The 23130-nt window shown below is 48.6% G+C and overlaps 2 protein-coding genes across 2 annotated transcripts in view; one reads left to right on the forward strand and one right to left on the reverse strand.

Moving 5' to 3' along the window:
• The window catches only part of LOC140204033 (uncharacterized), a 119817-nt gene that overhangs the window by 7512 nt on the left and 89175 nt on the right, over positions 1–23130 (reverse strand). The window contains exon 4 of the mRNA XM_072270283.1: positions 454–491. Within this exon, the coding sequence (XP_072126384.1) occupies positions 454–491 (38 nt within the window). The remainder of the gene's footprint in view (positions 1–453; positions 492–23130) is intronic.
• LOC140204393 (uncharacterized) lies at positions 959–22766 on the forward strand. The gene is made up of 3 exons (XM_072271120.1): positions 959–1112; positions 15216–15345; positions 21011–22766. Exons 1-3 carry the CDS (start codon positions 959–961, stop codon positions 21783–21785), a joined length of 1059 nt encoding a protein of 352 aa, XP_072127221.1. The 3' UTR covers positions 21786–22766.

The raw sequence follows: 23130 nt of genomic DNA on the forward strand, positions 1-23130 counted from the left end.
ATTGATTTGCACAGTTTGACTTCTTTTGGTTGTTTGTCAGTCTTTATTTCTCTGTACTGAATTCTATTGATTTTTCTCTTCTACTATGAATGCCTGCAAGAAAATGAATCTCAAGGTAATGTATGGTGATATATACCTACTTTGATAATAAATTTACTTTGAACTTTGAGCTCGTGGAGCAGGTGAACGGTCTCTTCCCAGTGTGAACCTGTTGGTTTCCCAGCAGGCTGGATGACTGAGTGAATGCCTTCCCACAGTGAGCCCAGATGAATGATCTGGTCGCTCAGGAGGTCAGATAATTGACTGAACCCCTTCCCACAGTCCGAGCAGGTGAACGGTTTCTTTTCAATGTGAACACACTTTGATTGCTCAGTGAATCCCTTCCCACGCTCAGTGCAGGTATACGGCCTCTCCCTGGTGTGGACTTGCTGGTGGGTCGTCAGGCTGGACGACCGGCTGAATCCCTTCCCGCAGTCGGAGCAGAGGAAGGGCTTTTCCTTGTTGTGAACCCGTTGGTGCCTCATCAGGACCCCTTCCCGCACTCAGAGCAGGTGAACGGCTGTGCCTCTGTGTGAGTCCGCTTGTGTCCCATGAGGTTGGACGGTGGGGAGGATCCCTTCCCCTGCACACACCCATACGCACAAGGAGCATTTCCATGTGAACTCACCAGAGAAGGGCGACTGAAGGAACTTGACTTCTACTTGGAGAGTAGTTGTCTGACCTCGCCCTACTGTGACTGCTCGGTTAGGACTCTGGTTTGCCTGATATTCTTCCCGCCAGAAAACAGAAGTGGTTTCACTTGTGTGACAACAATGGTGTCCTAAACGGTGGGGGAGGGAGGGTATATCAACGAACCCCTTTGGGACACAGAGGACGCGAAGTTACTCCCCAACATGCTCCACACTCTCTAATTTGGGAGAGCAATCAGTTCTTTTCCAAACATCAACACCTGGCACCGATGTCAGTCCCTCAGGAGCTTCACGTGTTTGATCACCTGGTTCATTCAATGAAATTTCAGGCGCTCACTGGGAGCGGGTGTGGTTTCTCCCCCGGTGTGAACGGCGTCACCGCTGGCCGCGCAGCCGCCCGGAAGTTCCACCCAGCCGTCAGCCGTCTGAAACACTCTCCCCCTGCTGCAAGAGTCTCATCTGAAACCTCTACACAAGGGTCAAACAGACCAACATCTCTCCTTCCACCCTGAAAGGATGGTGATACTCCAGCGCTGTCCAGCTGAGGTGAAACTGCAGATCTCTGGGATTTGCTGGTTCTGAGATTCAGTCATGCAGACCCTCCAGTTGTAAAATCCTCTGAAGGGAGTTTTCAAAGTCATCAATAATGGAACAGAAATTCCATTTTAATTCCACTCCCCATTCCCATCCCGACATGTCGGTCCTTGGCTTCCTCTACTTCCACACTGAGGCCAATCTCGGATTGGATAAGCAACACCTCTTACTGGGTAACCACCAATCTGATGGCATGAGCATCAAATTCTCCAACTTCTGGTGATTTCTCCCATTTCCATTCCCCTTTCTGGCTCTCCTCTTTCCCCTTATCTTCCCCTCACCTGCCTATCACCTCTCTCTAGAGCCCCTCCACTTTCTCCCATGGTCCACTCTCCTCTCCTATCAGATTCCTTCATCTTCAGCCCTTTACCTTTTCCACTTATCACCTCCCAACTTCTTGCTTCATTCCCCCTCCCCCAACAACCCACCATCCCCCTCCTCTAACAGCCCACCTCCTCCTACCCCAACAGCCCACCCTCCCCTCTCCCCCATCAACCCACCCTCCCCTCTCCCCCATCAACCCACCCTCCCCTCTCCCCCAACAACCCACCTCCTCCTCCCCCAACAACCCACCCTCCCCTCTCCCCCAACAACCCACCTCCTCCTCCCCCAACAACCCACCCTCCCCTCTCCTAGTTGCCCCTATCACCTGCCAGCTCGTACTCCTTCCCCTCGTCCCACCTTCTTATTCTGGCTCCTTCCTTTCCAGTCCTGGTGAAGGTTCTTGGCCCGAAACATCGACTGTTTATTCCTCTCTATAGATGCTGCCTGACCTGCTGAGTTTCTCCATCATTTTCTGTGGAAAAACTCAGTAAAGCTGATTTTAGTTAATCTCATCAACATCATCATTATGTGCTGTGTTGTATGACATGGGTGATCATGGTCTATGACAAATTTTTCTACAGAAGTGGTTTGCCCCATTGTCACCTTTTGGCCAATGTCCTTACAAGACTGGTGACCCCAGCCATTATCAATATTCTTCAGACAGTGTCTGCCTGGCGTCAGTGGTCACATAGCCTAGACATGCTCTCATCAGCTGTAACTTAACGGACAACTCTCCCACCTTGAAATCAGGGGTCAGAAGTCCAGGGGCAACCACAGAGAAGGGCACAAATTCCAAAATGGCACGGGCATCTGGTGGCTGACAGGGACAACAGTTTTTACAGGAGCCTTTAAAAGGAGGCCTGGTTAAATCTTCCGGGTGGACAAAACAACTCCTGGTTTATTTTGAGCAAGGTGGGATGGGGGGGGGGGGGGGAGGGGTTATCCCGAAAGTCGAAGAATGAATCCAGGGATGAGGATCTGCTGCACACCAGCTGAGTCACAATGGGGAGAGATCTGTTCACCAGCCCGGAGGAGCTGCCAAGGGGACAGACCGGAGGAGCTGGGATTTCCCTTGGGGACAACAGAGAGAGGGAAACACACAAGATTCTGCAGGTGCTGGGCAGAGGAGATAGAGGCATACAGCACTGAACCGGCCGTTCCAACCACAATGTTGTGTCAATCGAACTATTCTCTCCCACACAGCCCTCCAGTTTTATATCCTCTGCCCCTACCACTACCCCCAGGCAGGGCAGTCCACACACCCACCACTACCCCCTGGGCAGGGCAGTCTACACTCCCACCACTACCCCTGGGCAGGGCAGTCCACACACCCACCACTACCCCCTGGGCAGGGCAGTCCACACACTCACCACTACCCCCTGGGCAGGGCAGTCTACACACCCACCACTACCCCTGGGCAGGGCAGTCTACACACCCACCACTACTCCCGGGTAGGGCGGTCCACACCCGCCACCACTACCCCTGGGCAGGGCAGTCCACACACCCACCACTACCCCCGGGAAGGTGGAATTTTATACAATCCATTACCAGCCGCTCAATGCACTTCAGGATTGTTGAAGTCAGTGCCACTGGGCGGTAACAGTTTAAACCAGTTACCGTTGCTCTCATGGGGACCGGAGTGATGATGGCTGCCTTGAAGCCTTCAGGGACAGTGGACTGTGTCAGAGAGGTATTAAAGATGTCCAGTAAATTGGGCCGCACAGTTCCTCAGCAATGACCAGGTATGTTGTTGGGCCCCACGGCTTTGCGTGGCCTTACACTGGCTAGGATCCTCCCTAACTTGTCTGTGACCAGAGAGGCTGCCTGATCCTCAGGGGAAGGGGGGCTTTCCTCAATGTCACATCATTCAACATGTCAAATCATGCGTAGGAGGTATTCAGCCTATCGGGGAGGAGGTGTCACTGTCATTGATGAGGAAGGTGGACTTCTAATCTGCTGTGGTTTGTATCCCAGTCACCTCGTCCCCATACTTCACTGGGTGCTGATCCGCATCCTCTATTTCAACTGTGGTTGTGAAGTTGATCAAACTGTGTAGAAGAGCATGAATTCCCAGAAGCTCGTTTGTTGATTAAGCTCATCATTGGGGAATAGGCCGCCCACGGCAGCTTGCCAGATTCCTCAGTCCTGGGCCAGTCTTTCAAGTTGTCCTTGATGTCGCCCATCTTCTCAGTATCCATCTTCAGGTCATGTCACCGGCTGTTCTTTGGCTGGCCTCTCTTAAAGGCTGACTGGCCTTGTGGCTTCCACACAACTTCCTATGTCTTCAAGGCAAAGACCCTTCCTCCCCCAGGGAGGTCTTTGGAGCTTCTGTTGGGGGTAGAGGGTAAGTACCAGACCCTGATACACCAGCCCCATCTGCACTGTGTTTGCAGAATGCTCTGTATTGCCAAGGACCTCTTGCGTCTCTTTGACCCCGTACTGTCATGCAGAAGGCACGGCAATATGAGAACAAGGACTCCTAGGCAGGGCAACAGCTTCTTCCCCCAGGCCGAGAGACTCCTGAACACCCTGCTACCACCCATCATTTGTTTCAGGGACCAGTAACAGTAATAATGTGGTATATTTAACAAAATGCTGCATGTGAACATGTACTTCTAAAGAATACTTTATCATCTGTTAATAGTGTTTAATGTGCTGAGGGTGGTATACATACTGTGATTTGGACCTTGGTCCCAGAGGAATGTTGCTTCGTTTGGCTGTATAAGGTGTACAGCTGAATGACAATAAACTTAAACTAGAACTTGAAGTGCCAGAAATCTAGACAAAGACACAAAGGTGCTGGGGGAACTTAGTGGGTCAGGCAGCATCTATTGAGGGGAGTAGACGATCAAAGTTTCAGTTCCGTTACAATAATGTGTTTGCAGGTATTGATGAAATCCTCCACATCTTCACTGCTCCAAGCTTCTTAAATGCCACCATCTTCTCTCTCTCTCACCATACTCACCTTTCGTGGATTACTGAAAAGAGTTGTACTAGAATTGAGACACCTCGAAATGTATCTGATTTCCCCCGGTGAACACACATCCTATTAATAATGGTTTTGGGGTGGAAATGCAACAGATGCCCTCTGCCTCCGGCAATGTAATGTAATGTGGAGTAGTGTGGTGTCCCCTCCCCTCCCCCTCTTCTCCCACTCCTCCTCCCCTCCCCCTCCACCTCCTCTCCCCTTTCCCCTCCCCCTTAATCTCACTCCCTCCCCCTCCCCAACCTCTACACCTTCCTCCTCCACCTCCCCTCCACCTCTTCACTTCCTTTCTCCCTCCCACTCCTCTCCCCCTCCACTCCCCTCTCCCCTTCCATCACTCCCTAATCCCTCTTCTTCCCCCTCCCCTACACCTTCTCCCTCCCCACTGCATCTATCATGGACCCAGTTCTGGACACCCTGATCCAGTTCTACATGTGCTTCCGGGGTCACTGGAGGAGGGAGGTTGTGAAACGTATCGGAAATATCCTTTGCCTGGTTACAAGGATGCCACTTACTGATCACCCACAGTGGTCAGGTTAATCTCTGAGCAAGCTGTTTGTCATCTACACCAATGATCTGGATGATAAGGTGGTAAACAAGATAAGCTAATTTGTGGATTACACCAAGACTGGGGCGTAGTGGGCATGAAGGAAGGCTGTCACCGAGCTTGTAGCAGGACGTGGACCAGCTGGAAAATGGCATATGGAACAGACTGCAGACTGATGTGAGGTGCAGCACTTTGGGAGGACTAATCAAGGTTGGACTTTAACAGTGAACAGTAGGACAATTAGGAGTGGGGCAGAGCAAAGCGATCTGTGAATAGAGGTCTACTCTTCCTTGAAAGTGTTGTCACAGGTAGATAGGGTCACAAAGAGAAAAATGACACAGAAGCTGTCAGGACTTGAGCACCTGGGTTATAGAGAAAGATTGAATAGGTTCGAACTTTATTCCCTGAAGCCTAGGAGAATGAGGGGAGATTTGAGAGTTGAGAGAGGTATACAAATTTATGAGAGGTATAGGTAGGGTAAATGCAAGTAGATTTTTTCCACTGAGGTTGGGTGAGAAAAGAGCATGGGTCATGGGTCAAGTGCAAAAGGTGAAATGTTTAAGGAGAACCTGAGGGAGAACTTCACAGAGGGTGGTGAGAGTGTGGAATGAGCTGCCGGCAAAAGTGGTGGATTTTAAGAGAAATTTGGATAGGTATGAAGATGGGAGGGATATGGATGACTATGGCCCGGTGTGGGTCAATGGGACTAGGTAGAGTCACGGTTCAGCATGGACTAGATGGGCTGAAGGGCATGTTTCTGTACTGTAGTTCCCTATACAGTATGTTTGACAGTATGAAAGGGTCTCTCTGTATATAATGTATTGTGTATTTCATGCTCTTTGATGTATAATGTCAGATAAGATGCATTTTGAATGGATGTTTTAAACAATAAGGTACTGTTATATTTCCTTTCAGACAGGAATGGGAATTTAAAAATTGAATATAGCTGGAATATTCCGTGGAAAAGGGAGAACCAGAGGGATGGACCCAATGGTTGTAACATTCCCAGGAACACCCACAGGCAGAGGTTGGAATATTCCATGCAGGATGAGGAGATGGAGGGAATCATCAGTTTGCATCAAAAGGATAGTCCAGACTTTCAATCACTCAAGCAGAACTTCCAGCAGTGGCCTCTAAGCCAATTTAATTCTGAGGTTTATTCATGTAACTCCGGAACCTGGCCCTTAGCACTCAGATCTGCAGCTGGAACTTCAACTTCCTCACAGACAGGACCCAGGCTGTAAAAATAGGGGACAAGCTCTCCTCTACAATCACTTTGAGCACCGGTGCCCCACAAGGCTGTGTACTCAGCACCCTGCTGTACTCACTGTACACCCATGATTGTGTAGCCAAGTTTCCATCAAACTCAATATATAAGTTTGCTGATGACACAACAATTGTAGGCCGTATCTCAGGTAATGATGAGTTTCAGTACAGAGGGGAAATTAAGAACCTGGTGGCATGGTGCGAAGACAATAACCTATCCCTCAATGTCAGCAAGACGAAGGAATTGGTTGTTGACTTCAGAAGAAGTAGTGGACCGCACAACCCAATTTACATCGGTGGTGCGCAAGTGGAACAGGTCAAAAGCTTTAAGTTCCTCGGGGTCAATATCACAAATGACCTGACTTGGTCCAACCAAGCAGAGTCCACTGCCAAGAAGGCCCACCAGCGCCTTTACTTCCTGAGAAAGCTAAAGAAATTTGGCCTGTCCCCTAAAACCCTCACTAATTTTTATAGATGCACTGTAGAAAGCATTCTTCTAGGGTGCATCACACCTGGTATGGAAGTTGTCCTGTCCAAGACCGAAAGAAGCTGCAGAAGATCACGAACACAGCCCAGCACATCACACAAACCAATCTTCCATCCTTTGACTCACTTTACACCGCACGCTGTCGGAGCAGTGCTGCCAGGATAATCAAGGACACGACTCACCCAGCCAACACACTTTTCGTCCCTCTTCCCTCCGGGAGAAGGCTCAGGAGCTTGAAGACTCGTACAGCCAGGTTTGGGAACAGCTTCTTTCCAACTGTGATAAGACTGCTGAACGGATCCTGACCTGGATCTGGGCCGTACCCTCCAAATATCCGGACCTGCCTCTCGGTTTTTTTTGCACTACCTTACTTTCCCTTTTCTATTTTCTATTTATGATTTATAATTTAAATTTTTAATATTTACTATCGATTTGTACTCCAGGGAGCGCGATGTATAGAATCAAATATCACTGTGATGATTGTACACTCTAGTATCAATGGTTTGGCGACAATAAAGTAAAGTATATTTTTGAACAGAAGGATGTGTTTAATGGGAAAATACTTTACTAACATTGAATCCACTTGCCATGGCTTACCATGAAGCACGCACTTTATACTAGGTAGACGTGTCTGTAATGATACTTTTTCATTTATAGTCTCCTACATTTATAAATGAAAAGCAACACATGAAATGAATAAGTTCCAAAGAGCGTGGCAGAAAGTACAACTATTTTCAGTAAAAGGTTTAGAAGTATATTGCTGGAAAAGGGTAGACATTTTACCGCTGCTGATATGGAAAAGTGATCTTCCAGAGGGGAATGGAATCATAAGGTGAATGCACTCTGCCGTTTCCCCAGGGTTGCGGATTCAAGAACTGGGGGCACAGATTCAAGGTGAGAGGGGAAAGATTTAGTAAAAACTGGAGGGGCAACATTTCATACATATGTGGAATGAGTTGCCGAGGCAGGTACAATAATGACTTTTAAAAGGCAGTCAGACGGGCACATGAATTGAAGAGGTTTAGAAGGTTACGGGCCAAACACTGGCAAATGGGGCTAGCTTGAATGGGACATCCTGGCTGGTAGGAAATGCCCATTTCTCTTCTCTGTGACTCTATACCCAAAGAAGGGATGGGGGAGAATGACTGGGGTGAGATCAGTCCTCTGTGATTGTGGAGGCTTCTCTGAGGTGGTGAAAACATGTGGACCATGTGGGACATTGCCCTCTTCTGAATGCTACCATCAGGGAGCCTGAAGGCACACGCTCAATGCAGGAGCAGCTTCATCCCCCCGTCATTAGGTTCCTGAACAGCTTATGAACCCATGAGCAAGATCACTACTCCTCTTTTACACCAAAAGTCCCCCCCAGCTCCCCCCTCTCATGCATAAGCGGCAGTGAGCAATGATCCCCCTCCCCTCACTGGCAAGAAAAAGCAAGTACTAGCACTGAGACCGTCACCAAGCACTCAAGCGTGAGCAAAGCAATAGAAAAGACACAGACTTGCAGTTACCCTGTTACACCCGGCTTTCGACATACCGCAGATTCTCTCTCTCCCTAATCATCATCATCATCAGGTGCGTGCCCAGTTTGAGCTTTGACTGCCATGGCCCACACACTCCTGTTTTGGGTCAAGTGGATCAATTCATTGGTATTCATTTCCAATTCTCTGGCTGCTGTCTCCATCATCATTTGCCTTTGCCTTCCTCTTGCTTTCTTCCCTTCAATCTTTCCCATAATTACAGTGCATTCTAACTCCTCTTTCCTCATCACATGTCCAATGAAGTTACGTTGCCTTTTCATGATCTCATACATTATTTCTCTTTTTCTGTTTGCTCTGTTCATGACATCCTCGTTAGATACTTGTTTTGTCCATGATATTCTTTGTATCCTCCTCAAAAACCACATCTCTGCTGCTTCAATTCATTTCCTCATGTTATTAGATATTGTCCAACATTCTGAGCCATATAACATAACTGGATAAACGTAACATTTCAGTACTCTGAGGCGGGTTGGCATGCCTAGTTTAGTATTGGTCAGTATACTCTTCATTCTCGTAAAGGTGTCTTTTGCCATCCCTATTCTTCTTTTGATGTCCAAGTCACACCTGCCATCTGATGTCACCCAGCTTCCTAAGTAGCATAAGTTCTGTTCTTGTTTTATGTCTTCCCTGTTTGTTCTCAGCCTGCAGATAGGATTCTCCTTCTTTTTGGATATCACCATTCATTCTGTCTTTTTGCAATTGATAGATAGACCCATTTTTACACTTCCTTCAACAACTATATCAATTAAGTTTTATAGTTCTTCCTCCATACTTGCAATTAACACAGTGTCATCTGCATATCTGAAATTATTGATGTTTTCACCGCCAACCTTGATTCCCAAGATGTCTCTTATTTTTTGTAATATTGTTTCACTGTACACATTAAATAAATCAGTGGAGAAAACACACCTTTGTTTAACACCTCTCTTGATTCTCATAACCTGACTCACTTCTTATAGCGGCAGTTTGTTCCCAGTACAGATTTCTGATTAAGCAGAGGTCTTCTGAATGTAGCTCTAGAGTTTTTTGTAATATTTTGAATAACTTATTGTGCTTCACTTTATCAAATGCTTTTGTGTAGTCGATAAAAGAAACTAATCTTTTTGCACTTGAATAGCTCGTTCTGATAGTATCCTTAACATCAATATTGCATTTCTTGTACCTTTGTCTTTACAAAACCACATTGTTGTTTGCCTATTTCAGCTTGTATCTTACTTTTAGCTCTTGTCATCAAAATTCATAGAAGTATCTTGGTGATATGACTCATTAAACTTATGGTCTATGTAATTCACATTCTATTGCTCCAGGTTTCTTAAGAAGAGTGATAAATACTGATTTTTTTCATCTCTTCTGGTATTATTCCAGTCTCATAAATGTCATTGATTAAATCAGTATGTTTTTCAATTCCATAATCTTCAAGGGTGATAATTTGTTCTATTACTAATTCATCAGGACCTGCTGCCTTTCCTTTCTTCATTTTATTTATTGCATTACGAACTTCAGATTTTAAAATACTTGGACCTTCAATGTTTTTCTTAATTTCTGGTTTTTTGCCTCGATCGTCTTCAAACAATTCCTGAATATACTCAGTCTATCTGTTCATAATCTCATCTTTTTCCATGATAATGATACCATCCTTTGCTTTCAAACATCCACCTGAAGAACAGAGGAGTTTTTTACCAGTGATATTCTTGATGTGTTGATGTAACCTGTTACGTTCCCCGTAACTGGGTTGCCAAACCAGCAGAAATGGATCACTCAGTTGGAGTCTGGATTACTAGAACTAAGAAAGTTTTATTAAAGAAACAAGCAACACAGTACTCTAATCAAAAGGATAATGAATGCAACAGTTCAGCAATGATAAACATACATGTACACAGAATTAAGATAACAGGATCAATCAAGCTCTATTGTTGTCTAGGGGTAAATGACCAGTTTCAAAGTGACGCAAAGTTCAGTTCAATTTAGTTCAGTTCAGTTCGCAGTAATCGCTGCCGTGGGAGATGGACAATGTGGGGGAAGGAGAGAGAGAGCAAAACGAATGAATATTCAAAAACGGCTTCCACACAGACCTTCGCAGTCAGCTTTCGGGCGAGTCCTTTGTGATGTCATCTGAGGTCACCGACCGTGACCCCCTCCATTTCCAGATACAACCATTTCTCTGCGGTGAACCCGGCACCCAGGCAAGGGTGGACACACACCAGGTTCCCGCCGATCGTGCCTTTCCACCCTGTGCATTTATGGCCTGGTCCCGCAACCGGCCTTCCAAAACTTCCCACCGACTTGTGAGAGACGCACCGCTTCCAGGGTCTCGTTACCTCGGGTGTCGTGTGTGTCTTGCCTTAGCCAACCTGTCCCTTCTTATCCCCCTGCTGGGGTATCGCCTGTCCATCACTTCAAACAGTTCAGGGTTCAAAGAGGGAGCCGATCTTGACAGCTCTCTCCTTCTGTTACTCTCTCTCCCGTCCCTTCATTAACATCTCCAAATGCTGCTCCATTGTTTTCCTTATCTCTCTCTCTCCTGAAGACAGGTGGCAGACCAACTGCTGATCCCACCGGTGCCAGCACAGGACAGCTAACATCTTAATCTATGTGTATTCTTGTCACAAACCTTTCTGGATCAGTAATAGGGATTCTTTCTATTTGCTCACATTCCTGGTTTAACCATTCTTCTTTGGCCTTTTGACATGAGCTTTTAACTTTTTTTTTAATCTAAGGATTTATATTCTATAGGATTTGCTTTCTTCCGTCTCCTTTCTTCCATTAGATTTTTGATTTCATCTGTCATCCATTTATTCTTTGTGCTTTTTTCTTTTTTAGGAATCACTGACTTTGCTGATTCTACCAAGGCATCCTTTAGAGAGTTAAATTTCATTTCTACATGATTGCCATCATCTTCAACAGATTCTATTTCTAGACTTTGAAATCTATTCCTTACTTCAATTGTAAACTCTTGTCTTAAGTTTTCTTCTTTAATTAATTGCAAGTAGTCAAGGGATTGTTCAAGTTTTTGCTCTTTAGTTTTTTAAGTTTCACTTTTACATGACATATTACTGGGTTATGGTCACTATTACAGTTTGCACCTGGATATGTTTAGCATTGAGTCACTGAGTTTCTAAATCTTTGGTTTATAGTAATAAAGTCAATTTGATTTCTAGTGTTCTCACCTGGACTTTTCCAGGTCCACAAGTGTCTTGGATGGTTTTTAAAGTAGGTATTCATAATGACCTGATTACTCATCTTGCATCATTCTACCCATTTCTCACCTGTTTCATTTTTTCCTCTAGTCCAAATTTTCCTATGGTATTTCCATCAGCACCTTGTCCTACTTTAGCATCTAGATCTCCCATGACAGTGACAATATCTTGAGATTTGCATTCATTCTTTGCTTGTTCAAGCTTTTCATAGAACAGAGTTCAGAGAGGAAATTAAGAACCTGGTGGCATGGTGCGAAGACAATAACCTATCCCTCAACATCAGCAAGATGAAGGAATTGGTTGTTGACTTCAGAAGGAGCAGTGGACCGCACGACCCAATTTACATTGGTGGTGCACAAGTGGAAGAGGTCAAAAGCTTTAAGTTCCTTGGGGTCAATATCACAAATGACCTGACTTGGTCCAACCAAGCAGAGTTCACTGCCAAGAAGGCCCACCAGCACCTTTACTTCCTGAGAAAACTAAAGAAATTTGGCCTGTCCCCTAAAAACCTCACTAATTTTTATAGAAGCACCATAGAAAGCATTCTTCTAGGGTGCATCACAACCTGGTATGGAAGTTGTCCTGTCCAAGACCGAAAGAAGCTGCAGAAGATCGTGAACATGGCGCAGCACATCACAGAAACCAATCTTCCGTCTGTGAACTCACTTTACACTGCACGCTGTCGGATCAGTGCTGCCAGGATAATTAAGGACACAACCCACCCAGCCAACAGACTTTCCGTCCCTCTTCCCTCCGGGAGAAGGTTCAGCAGCTTGAAGACTCATACGGCCAGATTTGGGAACAGCTTCTTTCCAACTGTGATAAGACTGCTGAACGGATCCTGACCCGGATCTGGGCCGTACCCTCCAAATATCTGGACTTGCCTCTCAGTTTTTTTGCACTACCTTACTTTCCATTTTTCTATGTTCTATTTATGATTTATAATTTATATTTTTAATATTTACTAATTTTAACTATTTTCAATATTTTTAATATTTAATATTTGTAATCCAGGGAGTGTGAAGCGCAGATTCAAATATCACTGTGATGATTGTACGTTCTAGTACTAATTGTTTGGTGACAATAAAGTATAAATTATTTATCTATATCTTCATTTGTTCCATCTGTTGTTGGTGCATATACCTGTATAATGGCTAAATCAAATGGTTGTCCTCTGAATCTAACAAGGAGCACTCTTTCTGATGTTGCCCAATGTCCTAAAACACTTTTTGCCATGTTTTCATCCATAAGAATTCCTACTCCATTAGTATGGGATTGTTCCACAAGAATAAACTAGTGTTTTATTTCTAATCTGACATGTTCCAGCACCTATCTAACGAACTTCGCTAATTCCCATGATGTTAATCTTTAGTCTTTCCATTTCATTTATCACGTTGTCCAATCTTCCTGCTTGATATAGGGTTCTTACATTCCAAGTGGCAATAATTTTCTCTTGTGTTACCTGAATTTTATGACCAGTAGCTTGATGACGGTTGGGGATCCCCTGCTCACCAGAATCAACCCTACCGAGCGAAACATCTTCAGAATTGTCTTGAAGATCCTCTTGACGCTGTTGTTGTGTGATACATTTTGGGAGATTGACCATGGTTTTCTTAGCAAATAGCAACGGTGGTTTGCTATTGCCTACCGTTGGGCGGACCAAAGAAATCGCCATTTCTCTTTCCAAAGTGTTCATCTGCCTATACTGTAGCCATTGCCACTTGAGGTCCTAGCTCATCCGCCTTCTCCGTCATAAGTTCAGTTACTGAACCTGCTGGATCTGCCGCCGGCCTTCACTCGTGTCCTGAGCAGGAACCCTTGCAGGTGCTACCGTTCCGGGTCAGAGCGGCCCTGGGAGCAATGAATGACTAAGGGTAACCCCATTTTCCCCAAAGCTCTGAGAGTCCCCAGTCAGAGCCTCATCACCGGTTGCAGTTTAGGGTCATACCCAGGACTGCCTCTCCCTAATAAAGGAGGAAAAAGGTGCCTCCATTTTCCCATTGGTTCAGTCTCCATTTTAATGTGAATTTTAGTAATCGATTGTTATGTCTTGCACCATCCTGTTGCTACAAAATAATAAATTTCACAAAATATGTCAGTGATAATAAAGTTGATTCAGGGAATCGATGGAGTGTACGATGAGGTTATGACAGAGTGGGTTGAGTCCACAGTTCCACAGTTTCTTGTGGTCTCTGCCAGAGTAATTGTCCGGATACTTCCTGTGATGTAACAGTAACATTTGGCGAGGGTCAATGGGGACAGGGCAAAGTTCATTAGTCTCTCGAGGGAGATGCTGGCGCACTCGATTGGCCATGGTGTCTACGTGGTTGGGCTAGGATAAACTGTTGGTGATGTTTACACCGAGGAAAGTGACGGTCTCATTAACGCAGCATTTCGGGTGGTGCCATTGTAGCGCTGGAGTTCAGAGTTCGGAGTTCAGTCCGTCGCTGTCTGTAATAAGTTTGCACATCCTTTCCGGTTTCTTCACCCCACCCCCAGCACGGTCCAAAGCCGTGACGGTTAGTGGGTTAATCTGGCATTGTAAATTGTTCGGTGCTGTATCAATAAATAAATTAGATAGATAGATTAACAGAGAACCATTGAATTATAAAGGGTCATGTATACATACACACACACACACACACACACACACACAGAGCAGCTTCCTGAAGTCAACAACCAGCTCTTTTTTTCCCTGAAAGGGCATCTTGACACCGTGTCGCTGGGCTCCCTTATCTCCTTCCCGGAAGTGGCGAGGGAAACGGCGGGGGTTGGGGGGGGAGGCATTTAAGGGCTTGGCTTGTGTCTGGTCACTAGCCCGACCCTTTGAGAGTGTGTCCGCTGTCTGTATCCTTGTTCTCTGTCAAGGAGAAATAACCAGATCTCCTTGTTATTTTATTCAAGGCGACGTTTGGTTCGAGTTGAAAGATATTTTAGTCCATCTGTTTCCCATTCATTGCGTACAGTTCTTAGAAAACGCACGGAAGGAGACTACTTAGTCCATCGAGTCAATGCCGCCTCACATTTTCCCACTTGTTTCCCAGCATCTTATACAACTTTGAAGTCGAGAACCCGTTCTCTCGGCTAAAATGAGTATTTTAAAGAAGAGTAAAGAAGGCGTCCAAAGCTCTGGACGATAAATACATCCCGTCTCTCCCCGGCACCATCGGTCACAATTGGAAACGCAGGACAATGCACTTGCTGGATACTGGAGACTGAAAATCAAATTGCTGGAGGAATTCGGCGAGTTAGACAACATCTACGGAGGCAGAGGGATGGTCAACGTTTTGATCCAAGGCCTCGACCCGATCGTCCCCCTGCTTCCACAGAGGTGCCGCCTCATCAGTTGATTTCTTCCCCTCGATTGCAGTTCATTTAGCATTTTGCTTTTTGGAACTCATCGACGACTGTCTGGTTGCAGAGGTTCCTATAGAAAAACTTTATTCACTAGCTGCAAGGGCAAATAGCGACGAATCAAACCAGAAAGGCGCTATTTAAAAGAAACGTTGGAAATGTAGTAGATGGCGTATAATTTAACCAGAAGGCGTTGGGGGCTGAAAGTGCTCTATCTGCGTAACGGGAAGCGGAAAACGGCGTCTGGAGCGTGCGCAGTGCCGTCGGTGGCGAGGGACGGTTCCGGGGGGATGAAGGTTGGGGTCCAGCGGCTGGAGTTCCAACTGCTGGCGGGAGGAGTCGCCGGGAGCTCGGTCCCAGGTAGGAGCGGAGCGGAGCCGGGCTGCCGGCGCAGGGCAGCAGAGTCCGGGCTGTGTGGGTGGGTGACGGAGCCAGGGGCATCGGTGCGAGCTCCAGAACCGTAGGCGGGCGAGCGTTCGGGGACAGTCCGAGCCCCCCGGACCCCGGGAATTCACTCACCGGCAGGCGAGCCCCCGGGATCGGAGAGCGGAGACCTCGGGGATTCACAGCAGCGACAGTACGCTGGCAGGAAGGTTGAACTGCAGTGACAGAGGACCCTGCGGTATCGCCATGTCTCATCTCGACGCGAGAGCGATGCGCTTTTAACTGAAGAGACTGGCCACGGTTGTGTGAACGTCGGTGTGAGAGACCATTGGCTCGACGGAACGCTTGCGGACAAATTTAAGACCACCCCCCCCCCGCCCCCGGAGTGAGAAAACGGAGGAGGAGAAACGACCTGACACAATTTGATGAGGTAGAGGCAGGGTCGGTGGTCAGGGTTTCTGTCTTCAGGGTGAAAAAGTCAAATACTAGACGCCACAGGTCAAAAAATATATATTTATTGAAATACAGCGCAGAATAGGCCCTTACTTCCAGCAACCCCTCCCACTTAACCCCAGCCGAATCACGGGACAATTTACAATGACCATTTAACCTATCAGCCGGTACATCTTTGGACTGTGGAAGGAAACCCGAGTACCCGAAGGAAACCCACGGGGAAACCCTCGGGTCTCCTGTACTTTACTCCGCTGCGCTACGGAGCCGCCCCGCGAGGCGAGGTTTCTTTACACGAAGGATGGAAGCAAATTCCACAGTTGTGGTAACGTGTAAGAGGCATTTAGAGCGGCTGTGGACAGGCAGGGATTGGAGAGGTATGGGCCATGCGCAGGCAGACGGGGTGTGAGTTTATCCGGAGGATGGGGCGGCATGGGCCAGCACAGACGTTCTTGGTTGAGTTGCTGTCTGCGTATGAAAAGGAGCTGCCCCCTCCCGCCCCCCGGTCTGCTGGGACCCAGGATGCTAATTTCGAGTTTTGAGTTGAAATGAATCAGGTTTATTGTCACTGACCTGTCCTGAACTTTGTTGTGTTGTGGCAGCAGTACAGAGTAAGACATTTAAAAAATTACAATGAAAGGTAAATAGTCCAAAGTAAAGTGGCTCCTGGGTTCATGGGCCGTTCAGAAATCTAATGGCAGAGGGGAAGAAGATGTTTATAAAATGCTGATATTTCCCTCCCGCCCACATACACAGTCCTCAAACCCCACAATAGGCTGGCTTTCGTCTCGCAGAGTTGGGATACGGCTATCGGGCTTCAACTTCTAGACTTTCAATCAGCCCTCCCGGGCTCCGACCCGGACCTCCGGTCTATCCCCCCTCCCTCCCCCCCCGGGCTCCGACCCGGACCACAGGTCTATCCCCTCTCCCGGGCTCCGACCCGGACCGCCGGTCTATCCCCCCTCCCTCCCCCCGGGCTCCGACCCGGACCACCGGTCTATCCCCTCCCCCTCCCCCGGACTCCGACCCGGACCACAGGTCTATCCCCTTTCCCGGGCTCCGACCCGGACCGCCGGTCTATCCCCTCCCCCTCCCCCCGGGCCCCGACCTGGACCACAGGTCTATCCCCCCTCCCTCCCCCCCGGGCTCCGACCCGGACCACAGGTCTATCCCCTCTCCCGGGCTCCGACCCGGACCGCCGGTCTATCCCCCCTCCCTCCACCCGGGCTCCGACCCGGACCACAGGTCTATCCCCTCTCCCGGGCTCCGACCCGGACCGCCGGTCTATCCCCTCCCCCTCCCCCCGGGCCCCGACCTGGACCACAGGTCTATCCCCCCTCCCTTCCCCCGGGCCCCGACCCGGACCATCGGTCTATCCCCCCTCCCTCTCCCCGGGCTCTGACCTGGACCACCGGTCTATCCCCTCCCCCTCCCCCCAGGCTCCGACCCGGACCACAGGTCTATCCCCTCCCCCTCCCCCTGGGCTCCGACCCGGACCACAGGTCTATCCCCTACCCCTCCCCCTCCCCCCGGGCTCCGACCCGGACTACAGGTCTATCCCCTCCCCTCCCCCGGGCTCCGACCCGGACCACAGGTCTATCCCCTCCCTCCCCCCGGGCTCTGACCCGAACCACAGGTCTATCCCGCCCCCCCCCTCCCCTGGGCTCTGACCCGGTCCGCCGGTCTATCCCCCCTCCCTTCCCCTGGGCTCCGACCCGGACCGCCGGTCTATCCCTCCTCCCTCCCCCGGGCTCCGACCCGGACCACCGGTCTATCCCCCCTCCCTCCCCCGGGCTCTGACCCGGACTACAGGACTATCCCTCCCTCCCTCCCCCGGGCTCCAACCCGGACCACTGGTCTATCCCCCCTCCCCCGGGCTCTGACCCGGACCACCGGTCTATCCCCTCCCCCTCCCCCAGGCTCCAACTCGGACCACCGGTCTATCCCCTCCCCCTCCCCTGGTCTCCGACCCAGACCACTGGTCTATTCCCTCCCCTCCCCCGGGCTCCGACCCGGACCACCAGTCGATTTCCCTCCTCACTCACCTCACCCCACCCCCCACCGGGCTCCGAACCAGACCTCCAGTCAATCCCTGATGCTGGCAATGAGAAGGCATGTCCTGTGGTGAGAGTCGTTGATGATGGGGGCATCAGCTTTTGAATATGTTCCTGATGGAGAGGCTGGTGCCAGTGATGGTGCTGGCTGAGTTTACAACCCTCTGTAACCTTGTCCTCCTTACCCTGAGCTTCATCTTCCCCGGTAGACCCTCTCCGTCTGGTACTATGGTGAGTCGCTCGGAAGTGGTGCTTTCTGAGTGTCCAGATACACCACATCATCTGCTCTTTTCTTATCATTTCTGCAGATTGCGATCTCAAAGCCAAAACACTCAGCAGGTCTGTTAAATGTGATCTGTCTTTTATGAATCCACATGGTCTACATCAGGAATTTCCAACTTTTGTACGCCATGGACCAATACTATTGAACGAGGGGACTGTGGATGCCAGGTTGGGAACTACTGATCTAGAGAATTTTGTCCCCACATCCTTGGCAATAATCTCCAGCATTTTCCCTGTGCTCTGTCGGTGCTTGTTTCTCCTCTCTCCTTTCCCAAACGGTGAGACTACACTCAAAGATCAATGCAAACAACAGTGGGAGAGCTCGGTGGGTCAGGCAGCCTCAGAGGAGGGAAATGGACAGCTGACGTTTGGATGGAGACCAGCTGAATAAAACCTGGATGAAGGGTGTCGATCCAAAATGCCAATTGCCCGTCTCCCTGCATAGGTGCTGCCTGACCTGCAGAGTTCTCTCACTGCTTTCTGTATTGGTGCAAACTGCAGTTATCGTGTCCTCTTTCAGAAATTAACCTCTCCCCGCCCGGCAGTGTTTCAACATCCCAGTGTTGGGTAGAAGCCTCATCCAAACTCCAAAACCATGAAACCATTTCTTACCAGTGTGAAAAGGCCTCAGGACTCGCACCACCAGCTTCAGGATGAGTTGTTACCCCTCAACCATCAGGCTCTCGAAGCAAAGGGCATAACTTCACTCTACCTCCCGTCATTGAGATATTCCCACAACCAATAAGCTCACTTTCCAGGACATTTCATCTCACCTTCTTAATATTTATTGTTTATTTATTTATTTATTATCATTATTTCTTTCTTATTGTATTTGCAGAGTTTGTTGTCTGTTGCACGCTGGTTGAACACAAGGTGTGGTCTTTCATTGATTCTGTTATGATTATTAGATTAGATTATGAGGACACTCAGTCCTCGTTTATTGTCATTTAGAAATGCATGCATGCATTAGGAAATGATACAATGTTCCTCCAGAGTGATATCACAAAAAAAACAAGACAAACCAAAGACTAACACTGACAAGACCACATAATTATAACATATAGTTAAAACAGTGCAAAGCAATACCATAATTTGAAAAAGAACAGACCATGGGCACGGTTTAAAAAAAAGTCTCACAGTTCCGATCGACTCCTGATAGTCCCCAGTAGCAGGCGGCAGAAGAGAGAAACTCTCTCTGCCATAAACCTCCAGGCACCGACAACTGTCAATGCATTGGAAGCACCCGACCACAGCCAACTCTGAGTCCGTCCAAAAACTTCAAGCCTCTGACCAGCCCTCTGACACCGAGCACCATCTCTGCCGAGTGCTTCGATCCCGCCCCGGCCGACGAGCAACGAGCAAAGCCGAGGACTCGGGGCCTTCCCCTCCGGAGATTTCGGATCACACAGTAGCAGAGGCAGTGAAACAGGCATTTCAGAAGTTTCACCAGATGTTCCTCCGTGCTCTCACGTCTGCCTCCATCAAATCAGAATTGTACACGGCACCCTACTTGACAGATAACAGATATTCATCACCGGAGTGGCCGCTGCGCGCTGTGTCGTGCCGTCATCTTCTCCTCTTCTAATAATAGATTATTATTCTATTATGGATTTATTGAGTATGCCCGCAACGCAACACAATGAATCTCAGGGTTGTATATGGTGACGTGTATGTACTTTGATAATCAATTTACTTTGAACTTTGAACATTGTAGCTCTTGTGTTGAAAGGCCACTGATGGTTGGATCCCGGTGGAGTGAGTAACTCTGATGGACCTCGATGGTTGGGTCCACCAGGAACGCCCTGCAAAATGGGTTTAAATGTGGAGTGGGGAATGGATGGAGTGAAATCAAGGCGACAGGATGGGAAGAGGAAACGTGTTTGGTGTCAGTGTCGATGGGGTGCTGGTTAGTTCCTTTGGGACAAAGGACGTACTTCCATGTGGTGAGACCTCCTCCGTCTGCTCTGAGATCCGCTCCACAGTGAGCAGACACATTATGAAGGTGCTGGGTGCCAGGGATGGGCCAGCCTGGGGCTCCCTACCCCACCACACCCTAATACAGGCTGGGAATTTAATGGACCCAGTTATCCTGAGAAAGGTGTGACTGCAGGTCAGTGGGGAAAGGGGATGGTGGCAAGCTGGTGGGGAGGGAAGGAGGTCAAGGCAGGTGGACGGTGGCCCGGTCCTCTGTGACTCTGGGCCTGTACCTGCTGGAATTTAGAAGAGTGGGATGGGGGATCTCATTGAAAGTATTAAAAGGATGTGTAGGGGATGTCTTCTGTAGTGGGGGGGAGTTGAAGACCAGGAGGCACGGCTTCAGAATAGAGGGACGTCCATTTAGAACAGAGATGTGGAGTCATTTCCTTAGCCAGAGTGTGAGGAATCTGTGGAATTCAAGGTACCAAAGTAAATTGATTATCAAAGTACAGATCTGTCACCATGTACAACCCTCAGATTCACTTTTTTGCAGGCATTCTCAGTACATCCATTATAGAATAATAACCATAACAGAATCAATGTGTCAAAAGAGCTGAACAATTTGCCCCATCCTTTTTAGTCTTTTTTTTATTCATTGTTCTTAGCTATTAGACTTTTGCATGTCTACATTTTTCTAATTCTCTCTGTCTGTTTGCATTTAATAAAATGATCATAAAGTAACGAGCTTTATGTCTCTTTCATGATTTCCAGAAAACATCAGAATCCAATGATGGAGATGCCAATGACGACTTTTGGGGCTTTTTCTTTCTGTTTATCAGAGTGTCTGTCACAGTCATAGTCATACTTTATTGATCCCGAGGGAAATGGGGTTTTGTTACAGTTGCAATACTTTCTCTTTTTTTGTGTTTATTTTGCAGGCTGCCAGTAATGGAGAATTCTCAGACAGGAAGATCAAAGCAAACAACATCTGGCAGGGACCGGGCCTTGAGTGCAGACAAGGGGCGCTCTGCTCACCGGAGGGAGAAACAGTTCACGTGCCCCGACTGCGGGCGTGGCTTCATCCGGGCCTCGGGGCTGACCAGGCACCAGTGCACTCACAGCGGGGAGAAACTGTGGAAGTGCGGGGACTGTGGGAAAGGCTTCTGTTACCCGTCCTGGCTGGAGATTCACCGCCGCAGTCACACCAGAGAGAAGCCGTTCATCTGCTCCATGTGCGGCAAGGGGTTCTGCTGCCTGTCCAACCTCACCACGCACCAGAGGTTCCACACGCAGGAGCGGCCGTTCACCTGCTCCGAGTGCGGGAAGGGCTTCACTCAGTCGTCCTCCCTGCTGACGCACCGGCGGGTTCACAGCGGCGAGCGGCCGTTCACCTGCACCGTCTGCGGCAAAGGGTTCACTCTGTCTTCGTACCTGGTGAGGCACCAGCAAGTCCACACCGGGGAGAGGCCGTTCACCTGCTCCGAGTGCGGGAAGGGCTTCACTCTGTCCTCCTGCCTGGTGAGGCACCAGCAGGTGCACACTGGGGAGAGGCCGTTCACCTGCGCTGAGTGTGGGAAGCGGTTCACTCAGTTATCCAACTTGGTGTCACACCAGCGAGTCCACACCGGGGAGAGGCCGTTCACCTGCACTGAGTGTGGCAAGGGGTTCAGTTATTCGTCCAACCTGCGGAAACACCAGCGAGTTCACAAGTGACAGCAGGAGCTGGATACCTGTCGTTGATGCTCCTGGTCATTAAATCTCAAATTGGGCTGTGTTCGCACTTGCCAGCCCGGGTCTGTGTGCTGACCAACTGGAGCTCAATGCACTTGAAAAATGTAAAACTTCTCATTTCGATTGTGAGCACCGAAGAAAAGCATTCACCTCCACGTTCGTTCTCCCTCGCTGTCTCGTCATTTTCTGAAAGGAACATTTTTACCCCACCCAAAAGGGGGGGGGGTGAAATGCAAAGATGTTGGAAATGGGGTTGAGGGGGGAAATGATGCAGTGGCAGAATGGACTTGATGGGCTGAATGGCCTAATTCCAATGATTCCTATGTCTTCTGAAGTGTGGGGAAAGCTTCTAACCCTGTGCAGGATTGAGGCTGCTCAATGTTACGGAATGAACATAGATTGATACATTGCGGCTCACCGTGCAGCGTCCAATCAAATTGGTCGTCTAACTGTGTGACATCACGCGGGCGGGATTCAGTTTCAGTTATTGGTCTGATCTGATTGTTTGGAGTGGGAACAGGGAGATGGTGCAACAAGATGGCAACGTGAGCAACCACTATCCAGTATGTCATTACAGCGAAATACGTAAATCGCAGACATCTTCCTAGTCAAGTGATTTATTTTGTAACTCGGGCTCCTCAGCAGCGTGACGCTATTGCAGCTGGAGGCGTTCCGGAGATCGGAGTTTAATTCCGGTGCCGTTCCGTAGGGAGTCTCGGTACGTCCCCCTGCGAAATGAGTGCGTTCCCTGGTGCTCTGGTTTCCCCCCACAGTTCAAAGACGTATTGGGTAGGGTAACTGGTCCCGTAACTAGTTCAGGGTAATTAGAGTTGTCAGAGGACACCGGGGTGTTGTGGCTCGAAGGGCCCACGCCACGCTGTATCGGTAAAAAAAATAATAAATAAATCCCGGCTTCCTCTTTAAGGAGTTTGTACATTTCTCCCTGTGGAACACGAGGGCTCGACGGGCTAATCCTAACAAATAAATAGATAGAAATAGAGCTTTGGGTCTATAGTTTTTGGAGGTGAGGAGGGGAAGGATCTTGAATTGTACAAAGGCTGCTGATGATCCAGTGAGGGATCTGGGGGGCTGCGTCTGGGAGATCGAAGCTCTCCATGTTTGCACAGAACGAAGCCGCAGCACGGCAACAAGGAGCTTCGCCCGGATTGGGGTTTAACGAGCCACTGGCAGCATCTTCCTCGTCGCTGATTGGCTGGAGTTAGATCCTGTACCACAAGAGAGCTCGTGTGTTTGACAATTAAATACAGAGAAAATCATAGTCCACGTTCAGCCCAAGCCAAACCCGAGCTGTGTTCCTGCCTAAGTT

Source organism: Mobula birostris, chromosome 10, assembly GCF_030028105.1.
Source record: "Mobula birostris isolate sMobBir1 chromosome 10, sMobBir1.hap1, whole genome shotgun sequence".
Taxonomy (NCBI): Eukaryota; Metazoa; Chordata; class Chondrichthyes; order Myliobatiformes; family Myliobatidae; genus Mobula; species Mobula birostris.